The sequence below is a fragment of the Thalassophryne amazonica genome, chromosome 15, assembly GCF_902500255.1.
Source record: "Thalassophryne amazonica chromosome 15, fThaAma1.1, whole genome shotgun sequence".
Taxonomy (NCBI): domain Eukaryota; kingdom Metazoa; phylum Chordata; class Actinopteri; order Batrachoidiformes; family Batrachoididae; genus Thalassophryne; species Thalassophryne amazonica.
Genome location: NC_047117.1, coordinates 73,484,843 through 73,505,143, shown reverse-complemented (window position 1 = coordinate 73,505,143; position 20,301 = coordinate 73,484,843). Strand labels below are relative to the sequence as shown.

The following is a 20,301-nucleotide window of genomic DNA, read 5'->3' as shown; positions in this document are numbered from 1 at the left end:
TGATTTTTTTAATAATTTATTTGTATGTTACTGCTGCAAATAAGTATTTGAACACCTGTGAAAATCAATGTTAATATTTGGTACAGTAGCCTTTGTTTGCAATTACAGAGGTCAAACATTTCCTGTAGTTCTTGACCAAGTTTTTACACACTGCACCAGGGATTTTGGTCCACTCCTCCATACAGATCTTCTCTAGATCTTTCAGGTTTGGAGTTTCAGTTCCCTCCAAAGATTTTCTAGTGAGTTCAGGTTTAGAGACTGGCCTGGCCACTCCAGGACCTTGAAATGCTTCTTACGGAGCCCCTCCTTACTTGCCCTGGCTGTGTGTTTGGGGTCATTGTCATGCTGGAAGACCCAGCCATGACCCATCTTCAGTGCTCTTACTGAGGGAAGGAGGTTGTTTGCCAAAATCTCGCAATACATGACCCCATCCATCCTCCCTTCAGTACGGTGCAGTCTTCCTGTCCCCTTTGCAGAAGAGCACCCCCAGAGTATGAAGTTTCCACCCCCATGCTTCACGGTTGGATGGTTTTCTTGGGGCTATTCTCATCCTCTAAACATGGTAAGTGGAGTTGATTCCAAAAACCTCTATTCTGGTCTCATCTGACCACATGACCTTCTTCCATGCCTCCTCTGGATCATCCAGATGGTCACTGGTGAACTTCAAATGGACCTGGACATGTGCTGGCTTGAGCAGATGGACCTTGCTGCTCTGCAGGATTTTAAACTATGACAGCATCATGTGTTACTAATGTAATCTTTGTGACTGTGGTCCCAGCTCTCTTCAGGTCATTGACCAGGTCCTCCTGGGTAGTTCTGAGCTTTCTCAGAATCATCTTTACCCCACAAAGTGAGATCTTGCATGGAATCCCAGACCAAGGGAGATTGACAGTCATCTTGTGTTTCTTCCACTTTCTAATAAATAATCATAACAGTTGTGTTCTACCAAGCTGCTTGCCTGTTGTCCTGTAGTCCATCCCAGCCTTGTGCAGGTCTACAGTTTTGTCCCTGGTGTCCTTAGACAGCTCTTTGGTCTTGGCTATGGTGGACAGGTTGGAGTGTGATTGATTGTGTGAACAGGTGTCTTTTATACAGGTAACAAGTTCAAACAGGTGCAATTAATACAAGTAAAGAGTGCAGAATAAGAGGGCTTCTTAAAGGAAAATTAACAGGTCTGTGTGAGCCAGAATTCTTGCTAGTTGGTAGGGGTTCAAATAATTACTTGCAGCAGTAACATACAAATAAATTATTAAAAAGAAAATCATACATTGTGATTTCTGGATTTTTTTTTTTTTTTTTTTTTTTTTTTTTTTTTTTAAGATTATGTCTCTCACAGTGTACATGCACCTAAGATGAAAATTTCAGACCCCTCCATGATTTCTAAGTGGGAGAACTTGCAAAATTGCAGGGTGTTCAAATACTTATTTTCCTCACTGTAATTTTTATTTATTTATTTTACGCAATTATCCTTTATTGACCGAGTTTCATTCATGAAGTCAGTGGTGTGTGTGTGTGCATTGTGTGTGAGTGGTGTGTGTAAGTGTCGTCCGTGTCCTCGGACAACACAAGCATGGAGAGGAAGCATACACCTGTTTATCAACCAAATGTCACAGACAAAGTGACAAGAATAACCAAAACCACTTACTTATGGAAGGAAATATTGTCTCCCTTGTTCCTCCATTTGTGGCTTTGCCAACACACGCAACTTTCCGGCATATTCCACCTGTTTCTTGATGAGACTAATAGAATTTCAATGAGTGAGCTCAGTAAACTGCCTGGAATTAAAATGGCGACCGCGCCTCCTTGCCGGGACCTGGCTCAGTGCGAGTGCAGAGTCTAGTTCTTATATATATAACCTCTTTGGACACCAACAACATAGCTTTGGGATCAAGTGAAAGCACATCTTCAGAAATGTCTGACTTTTCCGATTTTGAGGAAACTGTTTGTGTAGCGATGCGTTGCTCCCCATGTTGGATCTCGACTGCACTCGTCCCCAGCAGAGGAGACCCCAACCAGTGATGTCATCCGGAAGTGCCCTCCACTGACTTCAGCCAATCATGATTTACATGTCAATTTAGTGCCAAATTTGATTCAAATAATATTATCTACACTGCGCTCAAACATTCTGCAAGTGTATGAGTAACACTTAATTTTTACCAAGGAATGCACAAACAAATTCTCAAAAAGCATTTCTGTTCCCCTTTAAAACTGAAGAAAACTTTGCACAAAGCATCTCTTCTCATCTTGTGCATGCGTATCTTCATTTTAATTGCTCTTTAATTTCAGCGGGATGAAGTGCACGCTTGTGTGAACCACCACAATGTGCTACCTCGTGCATATTAAAATAAAAATATTGGTGGAAATAATTTTAGGTGATTATCCATGATAATAGACAAATTATCCATTTTTATTCTTTCATGGACCTTCATGAAATAGCAGAATGAGTCTGTTTTCAGTGGAGCAGTCAGCTGAAACTTTAACATGCTTACAGAGGGTGAGGACAAAGTGGATTCTTTTTTTTAGTGCGCAAACCAGCGCTCCATCATGTAACTCTTTGTTTTTCAAATTTTGAAGTTCAAAACAAAACAGTGTTCAGATGTTTCTGAAATTGATTATTGATAATTTGTGAATCAATTCAGAATCGCTCACGTCTGCATTGTTATGTATCCAAGAGTCATCTCTTCACCCCCAATGGACCCAGTCTCTAATTTGACTAATTTTGGATTACAAGTAATTTACCCATAAGGGCATGGGACACAACTGTAAGTTGACTTTTGGCTGTCAGCTCATCTTTATTTTCGTCAAACGTTAACTTGTCAAATGATTAAACAGTGAAGACCTTGCCACACATTTGAGCAGCTTTTGTCACCATCTAGCGGGCTATGTGAGCATTTTAGCGCTTGTGGTACATTTCCTACTTGAAACCCATTATTCAGTTTATTTTTAAAAAAGGCTTTTTTTTTTCTTCTTCTTCTTCTTCTTTTTTTTTTTTTTTTGCTGGCTGGCTGGCTGAGCTTTGACCTCCCAGTATTAATGTATGGAAAATTTTGATTTTGAGGGTTTTACATTTCTTGCGTTTAAGGAAACGAAAGGTTTTGTCATACAGATTGACGGAAGGACAGTAATTTCTCTTGACATCTTGCCTTGTATAAAATCTTTAGGACAGTTGCAGCAATAATTTTTGAGTTGCATGAGTTGACAAGCAAATGAATGTGGCTCAGTTCTGTCTTCTAATATGAAATGTTGAAGCAACAAACCAACACAATGAAGATAAGGTGTTTTTACTTACACCTGGAGTAAAATCAAACCTGGATTTTCAGCAACTATTTGTTTAAGAAGTGAGCAATGCTGAGATAGAGTATGAGTTTCATGAGTTGAGCTACTTTTTCAGCACTTACTCTCATGTTTATAGATACCACTTAATTTTCTTGGAAGCACCTCCATTCCTTACTGTGGTCTCAGTGCTCGCCTTTTAACGTGATGTTAATGTTACAGAACTTATTGTGGACAGTATACATTGTTTAAAAACCTATATGTTATCTGCATTTCCTTATCTGTTTTGCTGTATATGTTCCTCAGTATCGGCTGTGCTACCCTTGTATTGCTTCCGTCTGGGATTTTGGCTTCATAAACTCCCATTATCATTAAGGGAACACTCCTCATTTGCAAAAGGAAATTGTATCATGTCAAAGTATTTCTAAGATATTTCTTCTCTGTGTGTATCAGGAAAAGTAAATATGTCTTTCGACCAAATGTCTTGATGAGACAGAGGTTCCGTCAGGTTCCATTCACCAGCAACAGTGATGAAGACTTGAGGTGTGTTGCTAAATATCACAAAAATACAGTTGAAGTGAAGAGTGAGGAAAAAGTGTGTTCAGCCACTCTGTAGTTACACATTCAAGCAAGACTGATAGAAGAATTTCTTTGATATGTCTTAACAAAATTAATCTTTTTCACCCTTTCTTTCCCATTCCCATCATTCATTTTCAGTGAACAACCATCAATGGGGCGTTATGTTACGCGCCGTAGACATGCAGTTAGCAATAAGCCAAAACTTCCCAAAAAAGTTGACAATATAGTCAACTCTTCAGATGACTTTACATCTGGGGGAGGTGCCTCGGACTGCTCCAGAATTCTCCAGTCTTCTAAATGGCGTGTCCCTCAAACAATTCTTAGTTCGAGTGGAGATAACTCTGTGGCTGGCGCAGGACCTGCAAACTTTGCCACCAACCCATTTCGAGACATATCGCTCAGTGAATCTGCAGACTGCAATCTCAGGCCATGCTGTAGGAAACCCCTTTTCTGCTCTACACCCTCTGCAGCCACTTTTAGGAAAGGACCAGCACACATTAATCAATTTGCCATCAGTGATCAGTCACTCTTGAGTGACTTCCAAGAAGATCTGAGTTCACTGGGACATCACCTCTCCCAGACACCTTCTGCACAACCCATAGTGCTCAGTTCTAAGGAGAAACTACAGCAGTCAAGCCTTTACGAACTTGAGAAACAACCAAATTTACATCAACCTGAAGAACCTTTCGATCATTTACTAATGAAGCTGAAGAACACAGGCTGTAGTGATGAGCCTAAAAGCCATAGTGATAACAACAATACTCAAAGTTGCGTAGTATTACCAAGTCCAAAGCCAATTTCTGTACTTTCTGCAGACTCTGAAAGCAGCAGCTATTTTGCGTCAGCAGTAGGAGGGTTAGACTGGCTGGTAGAGGCTTTGAAGCAAAAATGTTTGACCAAGAGCTGCAAAGTAAAGCTGAGGAGGTTGGATAACCTTACTACAACACAACATTGTTATCCAACAACCTACTCATCCTGTTTGGGACACACAAGTGCCGTCTGCAACCAGAATACAAACAAAAACCCATCATCTGTGGATGAGGGTCAGACTCCTGATCTTTCACAGTCTTTAGTGCCTGCAGTTAACAGTCATTATTCTGTGAATAAAAACGGTACTAGTGATCATTTGCTGCCTGCACAGGACAGTCAGAGCTCTGATGTTTCACTGTCAGACAATCTCCCGGAAAGAAAAAAAGCTTCTCTGAATCCCAGAGAGAAGAGCAAGAAGCTCACTTTTTCTGAACGCCCGACGACATCCAGGAAGGCCTGTGTGAGCGGCCTGAGTGTGAGTCGTTGGAAAATCAAAGGCAGAGCCAACAAAAACTTGATCCAGAGCAGAACTGTTCAAACAGGTGAAGCCAGCGTCGAAGACTGCAGCATCAGTCACCTGGTTCCGATGAAACACAAACGACCAAGGGTGAGAACAATTTAATTATAGTTTGATAGTTGTGTTAGTTAATTACCATACTAATATGGCAGTTAGCTCTTTAAATACCTTTGAGTCATTTAAAGATGACACCTTTGCTTCCGAGAAACTATAATGAGCTTTTTATTTTATGGCTTTGCAACATTTACATTTGAAATGAGTATTAAACTAATTGTGAAAAGTAGATGGATTAATCAGTTAACACAGTTAACGCAACATTACGCAAAACCTGGGGAAGTAAATGCTTCTTTATGTGATGTCTTTAAAAGTAACATTTGAATTTAATTTTTCCAAGTGCAATTAAAGGTGAATTTGTGGAAGGGTGTAAAACACTTCTTGCTGGAACTGTGATGTAATTTGACTTGATGTATTTTCTGTGTGTAGGAACTGGCTGGAGGTATGCAGACTTTCTCAACCCCACAGAGAGACAGTCCGTTGAACTTTTCCTCTCTGTTGAACAACCTCACACCAAGCACACAAACCTGGAGCCGGCTTAAAGCTGCCCTTTCTCTTCACCAGAAAAGTAATGTTACACTAAGTTATTTGTCCCTTAGTTTGTGTATATCTCTTCTAATGTTTCATATTAGGCAAATGTCCAAATGTATTTATTTTTATTATCTCTTCATATCTTCTTTCCCTTTCATTAGTATTACTTTCTCCAAGTAGTTTTCGTCCATCAGTCCCAAGCACTCCAGGAAGGGCAGATTTGTCCCAAGATCTCTTTGCCACACCTCTTCGAACACCCCTTCCCAAATGTCTCCGGTCACAACTACAGAGCAGTAGTTTTGGGGTACAGCACACACTCACACACACAAAGGACTCTATTCGTATTTGTCGTGTTAATAAACAATCATAAGAACACACGTCAACATCAGGCAAAGCTTTTAACTAGTTTATAACTTCAGCATTACAGGCAGCATTTATACTTTGCTGTGGAAAAGTATAAACTTCATGTTCATGGACAGGATTTTAAGGCACAGTCAGGAACTGCAGGGTGTCCAGGTTTTTGACCTCAGAGTTGCATCTCTGCTTTTTGCAGATGATGTGGTTCTGTTGGCTTCCTCAGGCAGTGACCGCCGATGCGCATTGAGCAGGTTTGAGGTAGAGTGTGAAGTGGCTGGGCTGAGAATCAGCACCTCCAAAACTGAGACCATGGTCCTCTGTTGGAAAACAGTGCCCCCCCCCCCTCATTACTGCCACAAGTAGAGGAGTTTAAGTATCTCAGGGTCTTGTTCACGAGTGGAGGTAAATTGGAGTGCAAGATTGATAGACAAATTGGTGTAGCATCTGAAATTTTACAGACATTGTACTGGACTGTCATGGTGAAGAAGGACCTGAGTCGGAACGCGAGGCTCTCAATTTATGAGTCGATTTACCCTCCTATCGTCACCTTTGTTCATGCCCTTTGGGTAATGACTGAAAGAATAAGATCGCGGATACAAGCAGCAGAAATGAGATTCCTCCATCAGGGATCTGGGCTCGCACTCCTGGACAGGGTGTGAAGCTCGATTATCCAGCAGGGACTCAGAGTAGAGCCGCTACGTCTTCGCATCAAAAGGAGCCGGTTGAGGTGGTTCGGGCATCTGGTGAGGATGCTCCCTGGTTGTTTCCTTAAGGAGGTCTTTCAGGCAAGTCCAACTGGGAGGAGGCCCTGGGGAAGACCCAGGACACATTGGGGAATTTAGATTTCCCAGCTGGCTTGGGAATGCCTTGGGATCCCCTGGAAGAGTTACAGGACTTGGTCAAGGATAGGGAAGTGTGGGATGAGGTGCTTGTGCTGCTGCCACTGTGACCTGAACCCAGATAAGTGGCTGAAAATGAGTGAATGTGGAAAAATGCGCACAAACAATTAGTTTTTTTTTTCTTTTCCTTTCTCAACATTTGAAATTTTAAGAAGCTCATGTAAAACATGTTTACCAAAGGCATATTTTGACATCATTATCAGATGCTGTAATTTTCTCATGGGAAGCCTCAAAGCTTTTGCTCCAACATTGTTACTGCATGATATGCCCATTCAGTGGCCGACAGATTAAAGCTCAGTATGCAAAGTATGACAAGTAGTTATTGTTTTGGTGCATACCATAATTACTTTGGAGGTTGATTCACGTCCGTTCCACACAGTAAAGTGTGATAGGCAAATGTTATAGCAGTGTATATAAAAAAAAGCAGTGGTATCAGATTGTATGATCATCTATTCACCATATTTTAGAGTGGCAAGTTAAAAAATGGACAGCTGGATTCGCACATGCACCCAGGTTTTTGCATTGCTTAGGAATTATATTAGCCTATATTTTTGGTTGTTTATTTTCCCTTGAGCAGAAATGACTCATAAACCAGACTGGTGGACAGTTTTGTAGTGGTCACATTTGATAGTGTTGAAATGTAACTATGTGACCAACAAGAATGTATTTTCTGAGTGTAAATGAAGAAACTTGAGGTAACACTTGATGTTTGGCTGTGTTGCACATACACACAATGATAATGTCCTGCTAAGATGTGTATAATTTCTCCCTTTCTGTTGTGTTATAGGTTGTGTGTGAGGATGATGAGCTTTCAGATGCAGAGAAGGTGTATGCAGAGTGTGGGCAGCAGGGCCCTTTTCCTTGGGAGGAATGTATTCACCCACAATGGATAAAACGATGTGTGAAGATTGGTGAGGGGACATTTGGTGAAGTCTTTTCCACCACCAATGACTCGGGAGACACTGTTGCACTCAAAGTATGTGTGACCATTTTTATTATTATTATTATTATTATTATTATAGTTTGGTCTTTCTATTACATAATAATAAAGCAATATGCAGTATGTTGCATCCTGCAAGCACGATAGTTGTATTGCTATGACATGCCTTTACAGTAGCTTTTGTCCAACTGTCCTGGAGAGGTAAAAGATCATATTGGATAGGTCAGCGTTGTCTGTGAGTTGCACACAGTGTGGGTGACTGTTGCATGTGTGTTGCACTAACATAAAAATCAACACACTGCACATTTTCTTTGCTGCATCTAGGGATGGGTATCGAGAACCGGTTCCTTTCGGGTATCGTTAAGCGATTCGATCCACCGACATCAATAAGCTTTGTGCTTAACGATTCTGTTATCGGTCCTTCAGAGTGTCCGTTGTTTTGGCGGGTGTTTGTCAGGAAAATGATCATTTCTCTACATTGATTACAGACCCTGCAGTGGGTCCTTAATCAACTTTTCTGCAGCGCGGCTTTGCTTTGAACCTTGAACCAATCGAAGCGTGGTTCGCAGATTGAAGCAATGCTTCGGTCGATTGCTTCGTTTATTTCTTTCTTTCGCTTAATTTTCCCCCGCTAAAACCCTAAAGAGCATACGTCTGTGAGTATTATTTACCTTTTCTATGTTAAACCGACCTGTTATGGTCTTCTGAAACAGTTGATAGATGTATTTTATAACAAAAACGGGAGCGATGCTAACGCGTTAGCATGTCCATGACATTTTCAATGTTAAAAGTTAGCATTTAGCAATTGCAGCCGTCATCACGTTCGGGTGCATTTGTTTTCAAATTGTAATATTCCTTAAATTTATTTTTGCTTATATATTAATAATCTAATGATTATTATATACAATTTTAGAGAAAGAGACAAAAAGAACCTGAATAGAAACACAACAGAAAATATATAATAGCAACTAACATAAATAAATAAATAAATACATACATACAGAAATAAATGTTTCCTGTGAACACCGAGTGACTCTTACACCTCCATTTCATCCCTGTCTTATTTAATGACAGTTTGTTTCGGTCAAACCATATTTTCAGTTTGTTAATTTCTTCAGTGATTTCCTCCAGAACTATCTGCCAAACTGCTGCATTCCACTAAGAGCAGAATACTACTGGAATGAATTTGAATAAGGAAAGTTGTATTTTTTTTTCTCACCTAAATGGATGCTGCACTCACTCCAGTTTATTGTCTGGATTAGTCCCAGATTGCATTTCAGAGCTTCTAGAATTCAAACATTTTCGTGCAGGTGGTGTTGGGGGGTAATTTTGGGTTTCAGCTTTTTTTGTTTTTCACCACTTTCATCCCTGAATATGAGTTGTGATTCACTTTTGTGCGGATTAAAGTTACTAACTGGGACTCCTGTCATGTTGCGAGAAAGAAACGAGAATCGTCCTCCGTTCTGTTCACACAGGTCCAAACTTTGCGCGGCTCTCTGACAAGTCAAGATAGAACGATAGAATTCAGTCTGAATTAATAACTTCAAAGCGAAACACAGTTTTATTTTTATTTATGTCCAGAGATCAAGGATACAGTGACTAATTTCATATTTATTTACTTTAAGACTCAATGAAATACAAAGAAAACCTGTAAAGCCTACTTTTAGTACAAAATTCACAAGGTATCGATAAGCAGAATCGATAATGGCATCGATATCGATAAAACCTTATCAATACCCATCCCTAATTGCCACATCATACAGCATATTGTTGTTTTGTTATGAGCTAGCATGCATTGCTAACACCGCAACAGATCGACTGTAGTAAACATTCAGTAAACGTGACTTAACTTTAGAAATGTAAATAACAATAAAGCAAAGTGTAGTAAATGGACTGCATTTATATAGCACTTTTCCATCTGCATCAGAAGTTCAAAGCGCTTTACAATTATGCCTCATATTCACCCATTCACACAGACACACACACACACACCAATGTCAGGGTGCAAGCATGCAAGGTGCTCACTACACACCAGGGGCAACTAGGGGGATTAAGGACCTTGCCCGGTCTGGCTGGGTTTGGACCGAGGATCCTCTGGTCTGAAGTCCAATGCTTAACCACTAGCCCATCACCTCCCCAAAGTAGTAGCAGAGACACACTGCTCTGGCAAAGGGAAAGCTGCCCAGAGAGAAAACTGTGCCACTTCTAAGTCTCAACTCCCAGCCAATCGCTTCACTAAAAGCTTCATTTTGACGCTTCATTTAATAGCACATTAGAGACTGCTGACATCTGCTGATCAAATAATATACAGCACACTGTACTTTTACAAGATGGAGGCCACAATAATATGGTCACTATTGACTAAAAAGAAATGGATAGATAGAACATCTCCCAGAAGTCTTCTTGTGTGTAGGGGTCTTGTTTAAGCTCTCTTTTTGATCAAACTGAATCCACTTTAAAAGAAAAAAAGACAGATGTATGCCTCACATTTTTAACAGGTCATTCCAGTGGAAGGCAACGAGAAGGTGAACGGAGAAGACCAGAAGAACTTTGGAGAGATTCTTCATGAGATTATCATCTCAAAGTAACTGTTACACAAATGCATTCCATTCTGAAATATATTTACACTGATGGCAAACTGCAAATGCACACAAATCACCATCCACAAAATTACAGTTTTCAGTTCCACTGATGTCTTTGTTTTGAATTTCCGAATATGGCAATGCCCTGTTTGAAAGTAAAGACAATGCTGTGCTGGCTGAAAATAAGAGGTCATTTTTTAAAGGCCATTGGCTGATTTCACTGATTAAGACCACTGTGATTAGTGGGGATGAGTTCATCAGCGAAATCACCCACTGATGTGTTCAGAAGGAATGAAAAGTTGCACACTAATCTCTTTTTAGAATGAGTTTGATGACAACAGAAGCTGCACACTAAACTGTTTTTAGAATGAATTTGATGACAACAGAGCATTTACTATTGGGGCATCATGTGTTTTTCTACCAGAGAGCTGAGCAAGCTGAAGGAGAACCAGCAGAACCAGAGTCACGGCTTTATTGGACTCAGCAAGTAAATGGTTTGAAATTACTGTCAGACAGTGGTCCTGACTTCATTTAATATGTCATTTGGTAGTGTTACGGAACCTATGTTTTTTTTTTTTTTGTCTAATTCTGTCTAGGTTGTCGTAATTCATAGCCGAAAACCCAAACTATAGACTGATGTTGCTTCACACCAGAGAAAGTGTTCTGTTATGCTAAAAATAGAATTAGCTTCTTCATTGTTTTCTGATGTGTAGTTCCTGTGGTTACTGTAGTGGCACATCAAGCTGCGGTGGTAAGATGAAAAATTTTGAAAATGACTGGAAAATATGGATATTAATGGTGAAAACAAAAAAATGCATATTGTTGATGTCTGCTGAGTCACCTCCTTGCTTCAGTTTGCAACAGTAGCAGTAGCTCACTGTCTGAAAGCACCCATCTTAATTTGTTTTTTTATTTTTGTTATTTCTTTTGTTTGAGTAAGATGATTTCATGCTTTTGTTCCTTCTCTCCTCATAGTCTCCACTGCGTTCAAGGCTGTTACCCTGCAGATATCCTGAAAGCTTGGGATAACTTTGATCAGAAGAAATGCTCCGAAAATGACAGACCAGGTTAGCAAGAGCAAAATACATTTTGCAGTGCATTTGTTTTAGATAACATTCCAGCCTTGCATGCCCAGACAAATTTTCCTTATTGAGGAAATGTCTCTGAATGCAAAAGACATTCAACCAATCAGAGCAACAAAACGTGCACACTGACGGGTGCAGAAATCTGCCATCAAGGGTAACTCTGCAAGTCCTACTAAATCGACTTGCATAAGTTAGAAAGCTACTGCTAAAATTTATGACAGTGTGGTTAAATAAGAGTGGTTTGAATTGCAGTCTGCTTCTTTATTTCTACTGGCATTGTTAGCACACTGTGAACTCAACGCTAGTATAAGTTAGCTGCTATACAACCCCTGGCAAAAATTATGGAATCACCGGCCTCGGAGGATGTTCATTCAGTTGTTTAATTTTATAGAAAAAAAGCAGATCACAGACATGACACAAAACTAAAGTCATTTCAAATGGCAACTTTCTGGCTTTAAGAAACACTATAAGAAAAAAGAAAAAAAAATTGTGGCAGTCAGTAACTGTTACTTTTTTAGACCAAGCAGAGGGAAAAAAATATGGAATCACTCAATTCTGAGGAAAAAATTATGGAATCATGAAAAACAAAAGAACGCTCCAACACATCACTAGTATTTTGTTGCACCACCTCTGGCTTTTATAACAGCTTGCAGTCTCTGAGGCATGGACTTAATGAGTGACAAACAGTACTCTTCATCAATCTGGCTACAACTTTCTCTGATTGCTGTTGCCAGATCAGCTTTGCAGGTTGGAGCCTTGTTATGGACCATTTTCTTCAACTTCCACCAAAGATTTTCAATTGGATTAAGATCTGGACTATTTGCAGGCCATGACATTGACCCTATGTGTCTTTTTTGCAAGGAATGTTTTCACAGTTTTTGCTCTATGGCAAGATGCATTATCATCCTGAAAAATGATTTCATCATCCCCAAACATCCTTTCAATTGATGGGATAAGAAAAGTTTCCAAAATATCAACGTAAACTTGTGCATTTATTAATGATGTAATGACAGCCATCTCCCCAGTGCCTTTACCTGACATGCAGCCCCATATCATCAATGACTGTGGAAATTTACATGTTCTCTTCAGGCAGTCATCTTTATAAATCTCATTGGAACGGCACCAAACAAAAGTTCCAGCATCATCACCTTGCCCAATGCAGATTCGAGATTCATCACTGAATATGACTTTCATCCGGTCATCCACAGTCCACGATTGCTTTTCCTTAGCCCATTGTAACCTTGTTTTTTTCTGTGTAGGTGTTAATGATGGCTTTTGTTTAGCTTTTCTGTATGTAAATCCCATTTCCTTTAGGCGGTTTCTTACAGTTCGGTCACAGACGTTGACTCCAGTTTCCTCCCATTCGTTCCTCATTTGTTTTGTTGTGCATTTTTGATTTTTGAGACATTGGTTTAAGTTTTCTGTCTTGATGCTTTGATGTCTTCCTTGGTCTACCAGTATGTTTGCCTTTAACAACCTTCCCATGTTTGTATTTGGTCCAGAGTTTAGACACAGCTGACTGTGAACAACCAACATCTTTTGCAACATTGCGTGATGATTTACCCTCTTTTAAGAGTTTGATAATCCTCTCCTTTTGTTTCAATTGACATCTCTCGTGTTGGAGCCATGATTCATGTCAGTCCACTTGGTGCAACAGCTCTCCAAGGTGTGGTCACTCCTTTTTAGATGCAGACTAACGAGCAGATCTGATTTGATGCAGGTGTTAGTTTTGGGGATGAAAATTTACAGGGTGATTCCATAATTGTTTCCTCAGAATTGAGTGATTCCATATTTTTTTCCCTCTGCTTGGTCTAAAAAAGTAACTTACTGACTGCCACAATTTTTTTTCTTGACTTCTTATTGTGTTTCTTAAAGCCAGAAAGTTGCCATTTGAAATGACTTTAGTTTTGTGTCTTTGATCTGCTTTTTTTTTTACAAAATTAAACAACTGAATGAACATCCTCTGAGGCCGGTGATTCCATAATTTTTGCCAGGGGTTGTAACTACAGCTATACTAGGTGGCTAGTTACAGCATCCGTATGGTTTGTAGTTCAGTACAATGCAATACAATACACAGACCTTTGACTGTACTTAGTGGCCAACTCTTACCATTTGTACACAAGGTGAACTTCATCCACAATGCGATTTTCTTGGAAAACTGCATTGGGATTGAAGTTACTTGGACAAGATCACATTTCACTACTTGCAGTCGAGACTGTGGGGTACCAAGTAGACACAGGTAATGTCCGCTGTGTATTTCTGCATCATTTTGGACCCTGGCATGCATGGCAGTGATTCCCAATTTGGTCACGTCCCTGATCTGGTTTCACTTACAGATCACATTCCGTGTCAAGGTTGTTTAATACTGATGCAAAACCAGATTCAAAAAATTGATTAAAAAGTTGTGTATGAAAGTGTCACAGCTCAGCTGTCAGTCATTGTGTCAAGCGTGTCCCTTATGAGATAAATGGTTGTGATTGATCTTATTTCTAGCTGTGTGGCAGTCTGCTTTCCAGCAGTGGTAATTTTGACAGCATATTTAGTCCTAGTGGACTAAAATGTAATTTACATAGTTTTACTTGTAAGTTGGTCATCTGAAATGTTTGACTACTTTTAGCCGACGAAATATTGTAAGATTGTAGTCTGTTAAGTCTCCTGTAGATGTAGTTGATTTAAATCTTGCGATATTTAGTCAACAAACACTAGACTAAAACTAAAACATTTCAGTTGACTAAAACTGAATGTCATTTTTTAACATGCTGCCATAATTAACACTATTTTCCAAACAGATTGTCAGAGCAGATGAAATATGAATTCTCAGATTTGTCTGATTGTCAGAGATACCGTTCTACTCTCACTCGGTTTGCCATCAGCAGCAAAAGATAATGAAGAGAAAAAAACACTTGTCCAAAATAAACACGTCCAACATTATTCCTACTGATCTGAATTTACCAGGAGTAACATTAAAAAATATTGCAAAGCAACACTATGTTGATGTGTGTTTGTCACTCTGTCCTTTCATAGATTTCTTCAGTCAAGAACAAATATTTATTATTCTGGAGTTTGAGTTTGGAGGTGTTGACTTGGAGAGCAGCAATGGAAAAGTAAGTACATCAATATGAGATGCAGTATCATCGCTGAGCAATGCTTGATTACTCTGAAGTATAGACATGGAGTACTAATGCTGTAACTAATATCCTGGTATCCTCTGCTAGTTTAGGGTACCATATTTTCTGGAGTATAAGTCACGCCTGTCAAAAAATGCCTCCTGAAGAGGAAAAAACATATAAGTCGCAGCTTTTTCTATGTGACAAACTTGTGAATTGTCAGTATCAAAGTCACATCAGAGTTTTTGTCGCAGGGCCTCCAAAACTAGTAAAAAAAAAAAAAACGGGACTTATGCTCTGGAAAATACGGTATATCTTGAGATTGCATTTGCACTTTTTTTTTTTTTTTTTTACACAACAGGTTTATTAGCAACTATGCAGTTGATCAAGAATATGACGTTAATGAATTATCTAAAAGTCTTGAAAAACACAACATTTAAAATGATACAGATTATAGAAATGCAGCATCTACTTCTATTTACCAAAATGATTAATTCCCACTTTTAGTCAACAGCATTGTAATATAGACTCGCAATATTTAGTATGTGAGGTGGCAAATGCAACTTTAAATGTAAATCTTTCTTTTGTTGCCAGCTGGCATCTTTGGGTATGGCAAAGAGCATCCTTCACCAGGTCACTGCCGCATTGGCTGTAGCTGAGCAGGAACTCCAATTTGAACACAGGTAGAGGAGGACACAAACCTCTGCAAGTCGGCCTGAATGCAGCATCAGTGTTTGATGGTTTACTTGTCTGTTATGTGGCTAAAATGTCTCTGTTCTTTTTTGCAGAGATCTCCACTGGGGCAATGTGCTAGTTAAAACAACCAGGCAGAGGAAGAGCAGCTTCCTACTCAATGGAACAGTCCACTCTCTGGATAACAAAGGAGTGCTCGTCCGTATCATTGACTACTCTCTGTCCAGGCTGGAAATCGGTCAGCCGTTTCTCAGCTCTAATCTGTTATACAGTCACATTTTCAGTCTGGTTATTTGTAAGATTTGGCCACTGCACATAGCTATATGTGCAGAGTGTGTGTATGTATGCATATACACACACAAATGACGTCACTACTGTGTATTTTTGTACTGTTTACCATACATTTTTGTTCCATACATTTTACTCTGTTGCACGTCTCCTTTAGTTTTTGGTAAAAATTCGTCTATGATACAAGGAAGCTAAATCCAGTACCTGCAGTGTTTGTGGGGACTCCTGCAGCAGCAGTTGTGGTGCTGTCAAATGATAGTTTTTCCATTTAATTTTTTTTTTGTTTGTTTGTTTTTGCTGGATTAAAGAAGTCACACATGTAGTTCCACACAGTATGCTAAGCTCCTCAGTAGTGCTTGCTGAACTCAGCGGTGTCTGTGAGCTGCCTGCAAGCTGGAGTGAACTGCTTATTCCTGCTCTAAAAAAAACACCTAATTTTAAGTAAAAGTGATGCAAAACTATTTAGGTGTCATATAAAACAAACTGAATGTTTTCCATTCATGCAATGGAAAGAATATTTGTGTAAAGAACATATGTTCCATCTTTCAGCTCATGCAAATATTCTCACTATTGCATTCATAAACATTCATTATTTGTATAATGTACCTTGATTATGACTGTCATAAATAATGTGATAATCTCTTTTCTTTTCAGACGGTTTGACTGTGTCCTGTGATATTTCTAATGACGAGGAGCTTTTCATGGGTCAGGGAGACTATCAATTTGACCTCTACAGGCTGATGAGACAAGAGAATGGGTCAGTTTGGGAGGCAGTGACAATTTCGGAAATTGCCTGATATGTTGTGCAAATGATTTGGAAAAAGTCACTCCTAAACGCTTTTGCTTATCACTTCCTGAGGGTCATAATGACCAGAATCTCTTTCACTCACACCTGTGGGGATGTTAAGAGAATTATCGCAAGAGTATTAACCTATGTTAACAGAAATACTGAGTCACTAACCCCCTAAAATTCAGTTTTCTTCATACATGACTACTTTGGTAACTGAAGGACGAGTTCACTTTTTGCCACTTTAATCATGAAGGCAATTCCATGAAAAATGGGACATGACCAGGCAAAGATTATTTTTGGTTATAGATTCTGAAAAGGTGCAGCTTACTTATAAAACCCCCAACTTTACAGTATAAATTGAATTCATTAGGAACTATCCCTTTCCCACATGCATTTTGACTTCAGATGATTAGTTAAATTGGTTGGTTATCAGTTTTTGCCAAATTTTTAGACTTTTTTTTTTGTTTTTGTTTTTTTGTAGGTGAGACATATGTTCTTATTACATGTATCTTGGCAAGTAGGGGGTATGGAAACAATTTTCTCAGATTTCCTAAAACCTTTTAAACCCAGAAATGCATGAAAGGGTATAACTTGATGTAAAATCGGCAATAAATTGATTGTTTCATCTTCTAAGCAAATCAGTAAAATATTCAGAAAACATTTTTTTTTTAATCTGCAATTCATGTTTATGAGTCTGATTTCACAACCCTGAAGCCAGCGCTGCCACATGCCTCACTGTTTGTTCTCTACTGCAGTCAGAATATTAGCGAGCCTACTAGGGCTGAAACAATTAATCAAGTAACTCGAATAATTCCATTACAAAAAATGTCAGAGGCAAAGTTTTGCGTTGTTTGTTTTGGCATTGCTTTGTTTGGCATTGTATTATACACCAGGCCTGTATGTGGCGCTGTAACACTCCCACAAAAAAGGAGAAGCAGAAAATAGAGCATGCGCATAACTAATATAAGAGCTAATCGATAAAGCAGCCGATGCTACAAATTTGCAGCACACAAAGTAAAATAAATCTTTTTAAGAGAAAGAGGGTTCACATTGATCATCTGACAACAAATTTATTGCGCATTTAAAGTGAAGCAGTGTGTTTGTACATTTTTAAAATACACGGTTTGGTCCACTGGCTGCTCTCCACCACCACAGATGAAGTGAAAGGACGTTCACTTTAAGAGAATCATATTTAATTATTCAAAAAATGCCTTTATTCAGATTTGATAAGAGTTTTCATCAATAGGGTGCAAAGTTGATTTATCAATGCAGCTTTTGTGGAAAAGCTGTACTCCAGAGCCACGCTCACGCTGCGATCACATTCACACGCAGCCTCTGACTGGGGGATACCGAGGGATTCCCAGGCCAGTGTGGAGATATAATCTCTCGTGTCATATTTATATTGTTTAAAAATGCAAAAGTACTTTATCTGATTACTTGAGTAACCGATATAATAAATAATTCAAAAAAAAAAATTTCAGTAGCTGCAGCCCTGGGGGCTACTCCCCCTATATACCCAGAGTTCACAATCATGAATCATTTGTTTTCAGAGAATTTTGGAATAAAGTTTCAGGAAATTTCACGTGTCCTTTTCTTTTAACGTCCGTCACGCTCATATTTTTGTTTTCAAAAAAAAAAAAAAAGTTTCATTGGAAATCTTTTCTTCCCTACTTAAATACTTCAAGACCTTAACTACGCCCACACACAAGATTAGGGACTTAATGGCTTCAACATGTAGTGTGAGACTCATTAAAATGGCTCAGACTCCTTACAAATGTAAGTTCCGTCACAGTGGAATTTCCCATATGGAAATATTGTCGGAAATCAAACCCTATTTAGCTTTGACAGTTGCCATCATATTAGAAGACTGATACTTTTCAAAGACGAAAGGAAATACATGTCTGTCAGTCGGCCAACATAACAGACAGTTAAATAGTTAAACCATTGCCCTTACCACCTTAACATTGCATAGTGTACTTATTGCGTTTTATAATTATATTACTGCCATTATTAGTTTTCATATTGAGACTATTTTCCATGCACCACATCCGCAGTGAAAGTCAAACTTGGTTGCTCTTATTATTTCATTACTACCTCAAGGATACAGTTGAACTTTGTTATATAATCAGTTTAAGTCTCATTAATTGCCTCCTTTCAAAAAAGGATTTGTAGATACTCAGAGGTTTGATTTCTAACTTTCTATGTTTTAATATGACTAGAAATGTTTAAAATGGAAAAAAAAAATCAGTGTACACCTTAACTGTCTTTTTGTCTCTCTTCTCTCTCCAGTAATGTCTGGAGTGATTTCCATCCCCATTCCAACGTGCTTTGGCTACATTATCTGGCCTCCAAACTGCTTTCTATGAAGTTCCGGGGCCCCAGCGGGAGGGCCGCCAAGAAGATGCGAGATGAGCTCACTCGTTTTTATGACAACATCCTCCAGTATCAATCTGCTACTGAGGTGCTGCTGAAGTGTCCTATGTTTCAGTAAAAAAACATTTCTGCCTACTATTGTACAGCCGTCATAGTTTAAAACTTTTTCATATGACGGCTGATATTTTGACAGTAATCTGTGTGCTTATTTTTATACAACCTTTGATGTAGAAAAATTAGTCTTTAACCAAATGGAAATTAACCATGCGAAATATTTATAGCCTCCATTCATCCAGCTAAAGTTTGTAAGGTGTTTTTTTTGGGGGGGGGGCAAAAGTTTGTAAATAGCATGTATTTTTAAGCTAATGTATGGTAGTCAACTTAAATTTCTTTGTAGTTTCATTACAAATATTTCCATGTTTGTATGTACAAGAGTCTACAAGGGTCTGCCTCTTTTGAAAAAGATGGAGTCTAAAGTAAATATGTAAATGGTAAAGAATCCTTGATTTAATAAAGCATTTTTGGATGTGAATCATAACCATCCAGCACGGGGATTGAGTCAAGGTATCTTATCTTGGCAATACATGGTGTTACACAGGCATTCAGTTGCACAAAGCCATCCTCAGAAACGGCATCCCATCGTGAGAAATGGGAGCTGTGTAAACACGCCATGAATGCTGAAAATAATCTGGATTTAGTGATTCATCTGGATCAGATTAGCAGATTTGACTCCTTACGCAGCCACTATGTTTGACGTGGGACTGGAAGGGCATCACTGAAAAAAGTGGGAAGTGATCAGTGGAGAATTGGGTCTATACTCCACTACATCTGACATCTCGACCAGGTTCAACCAGTATACAAAGAAGGACTTACAAAAAGAAATCTTTTATTGACGTCCATTAAGATCATTATACATTTTTGCATTAAAACAAGCTTTGTTTGGTATGATGAGTTGTGTATATCCATTTTGAGAAGGATCTTGATTGAACATGTTGAATGCTTCCATACTTGAAGAGACACTTGGTTGGTTTAAGAAATGTGCATAAGCCTGGAGTCATGTGATGAGAATAGACAAATTGCAGTAAAAAAGGAAGACGGCTTTAGAAACATCGAGAAATTCCGGATTACACAAACAAGATCCGGCAGGCTTCTGTTCAGAGACGAGGTCAGGCTTGTCTGTTTGTGAAGCACTTTTTGGTTGAGCTTTGAGGCAATGTTTGAAATGGCCTTGCTGGTGATGAGCGTGTGTGTGTGTGTGTGTGTGTGTGTGTGTGTGTGTGGCAAGCAAACTAATGAGGGGAGACTCACAAAGGACACTTCCTCAGAACATCACATGAGCGATGGCCTCTTCAGACATTAGGTTTCTGGGTGCTACCAGATTTGTTTCTGAGTAAACATGGCTGCCAACAACATGCCCTCTAAG

The 20,301-nt window shown here is 39.1% G+C and overlaps 1 protein-coding gene across 1 annotated transcript in view; it reads left to right on the top strand.

Moving 5' to 3' along the window:
* The window catches only part of haspin (histone H3 associated protein kinase), a 32,914-nt gene extending 12,955 nt beyond the window's left edge, over positions 1-19,959 (top strand). The window contains exons 4-16 of the mRNA XM_034189200.1: positions 3,727-3,816; positions 3,991-5,269; positions 5,663-5,801; positions 5,926-6,068; positions 7,808-7,996; positions 10,459-10,544; positions 10,967-11,029; positions 11,518-11,609; positions 14,652-14,731; positions 15,329-15,417; positions 15,523-15,665; positions 16,370-16,472; positions 18,795-19,959. Of these exons, the coding sequence (XP_034045091.1) occupies positions 3,727-3,816; positions 3,991-5,269; positions 5,663-5,801; positions 5,926-6,068; positions 7,808-7,996; positions 10,459-10,544; positions 10,967-11,029; positions 11,518-11,609; positions 14,652-14,731; positions 15,329-15,417; positions 15,523-15,665; positions 16,370-16,472; positions 18,795-18,996 (2,698 nt within the window). The 3' untranslated portion in view covers positions 18,997-19,959. The remainder of the gene's footprint in view (positions 1-3,726; positions 3,817-3,990; positions 5,270-5,662; positions 5,802-5,925; positions 6,069-7,807; positions 7,997-10,458; positions 10,545-10,966; positions 11,030-11,517; positions 11,610-14,651; positions 14,732-15,328; positions 15,418-15,522; positions 15,666-16,369; positions 16,473-18,794) is intronic.
* The last annotated feature ends 342 nt before the right edge of the window (positions 19,960-20,301 follow it).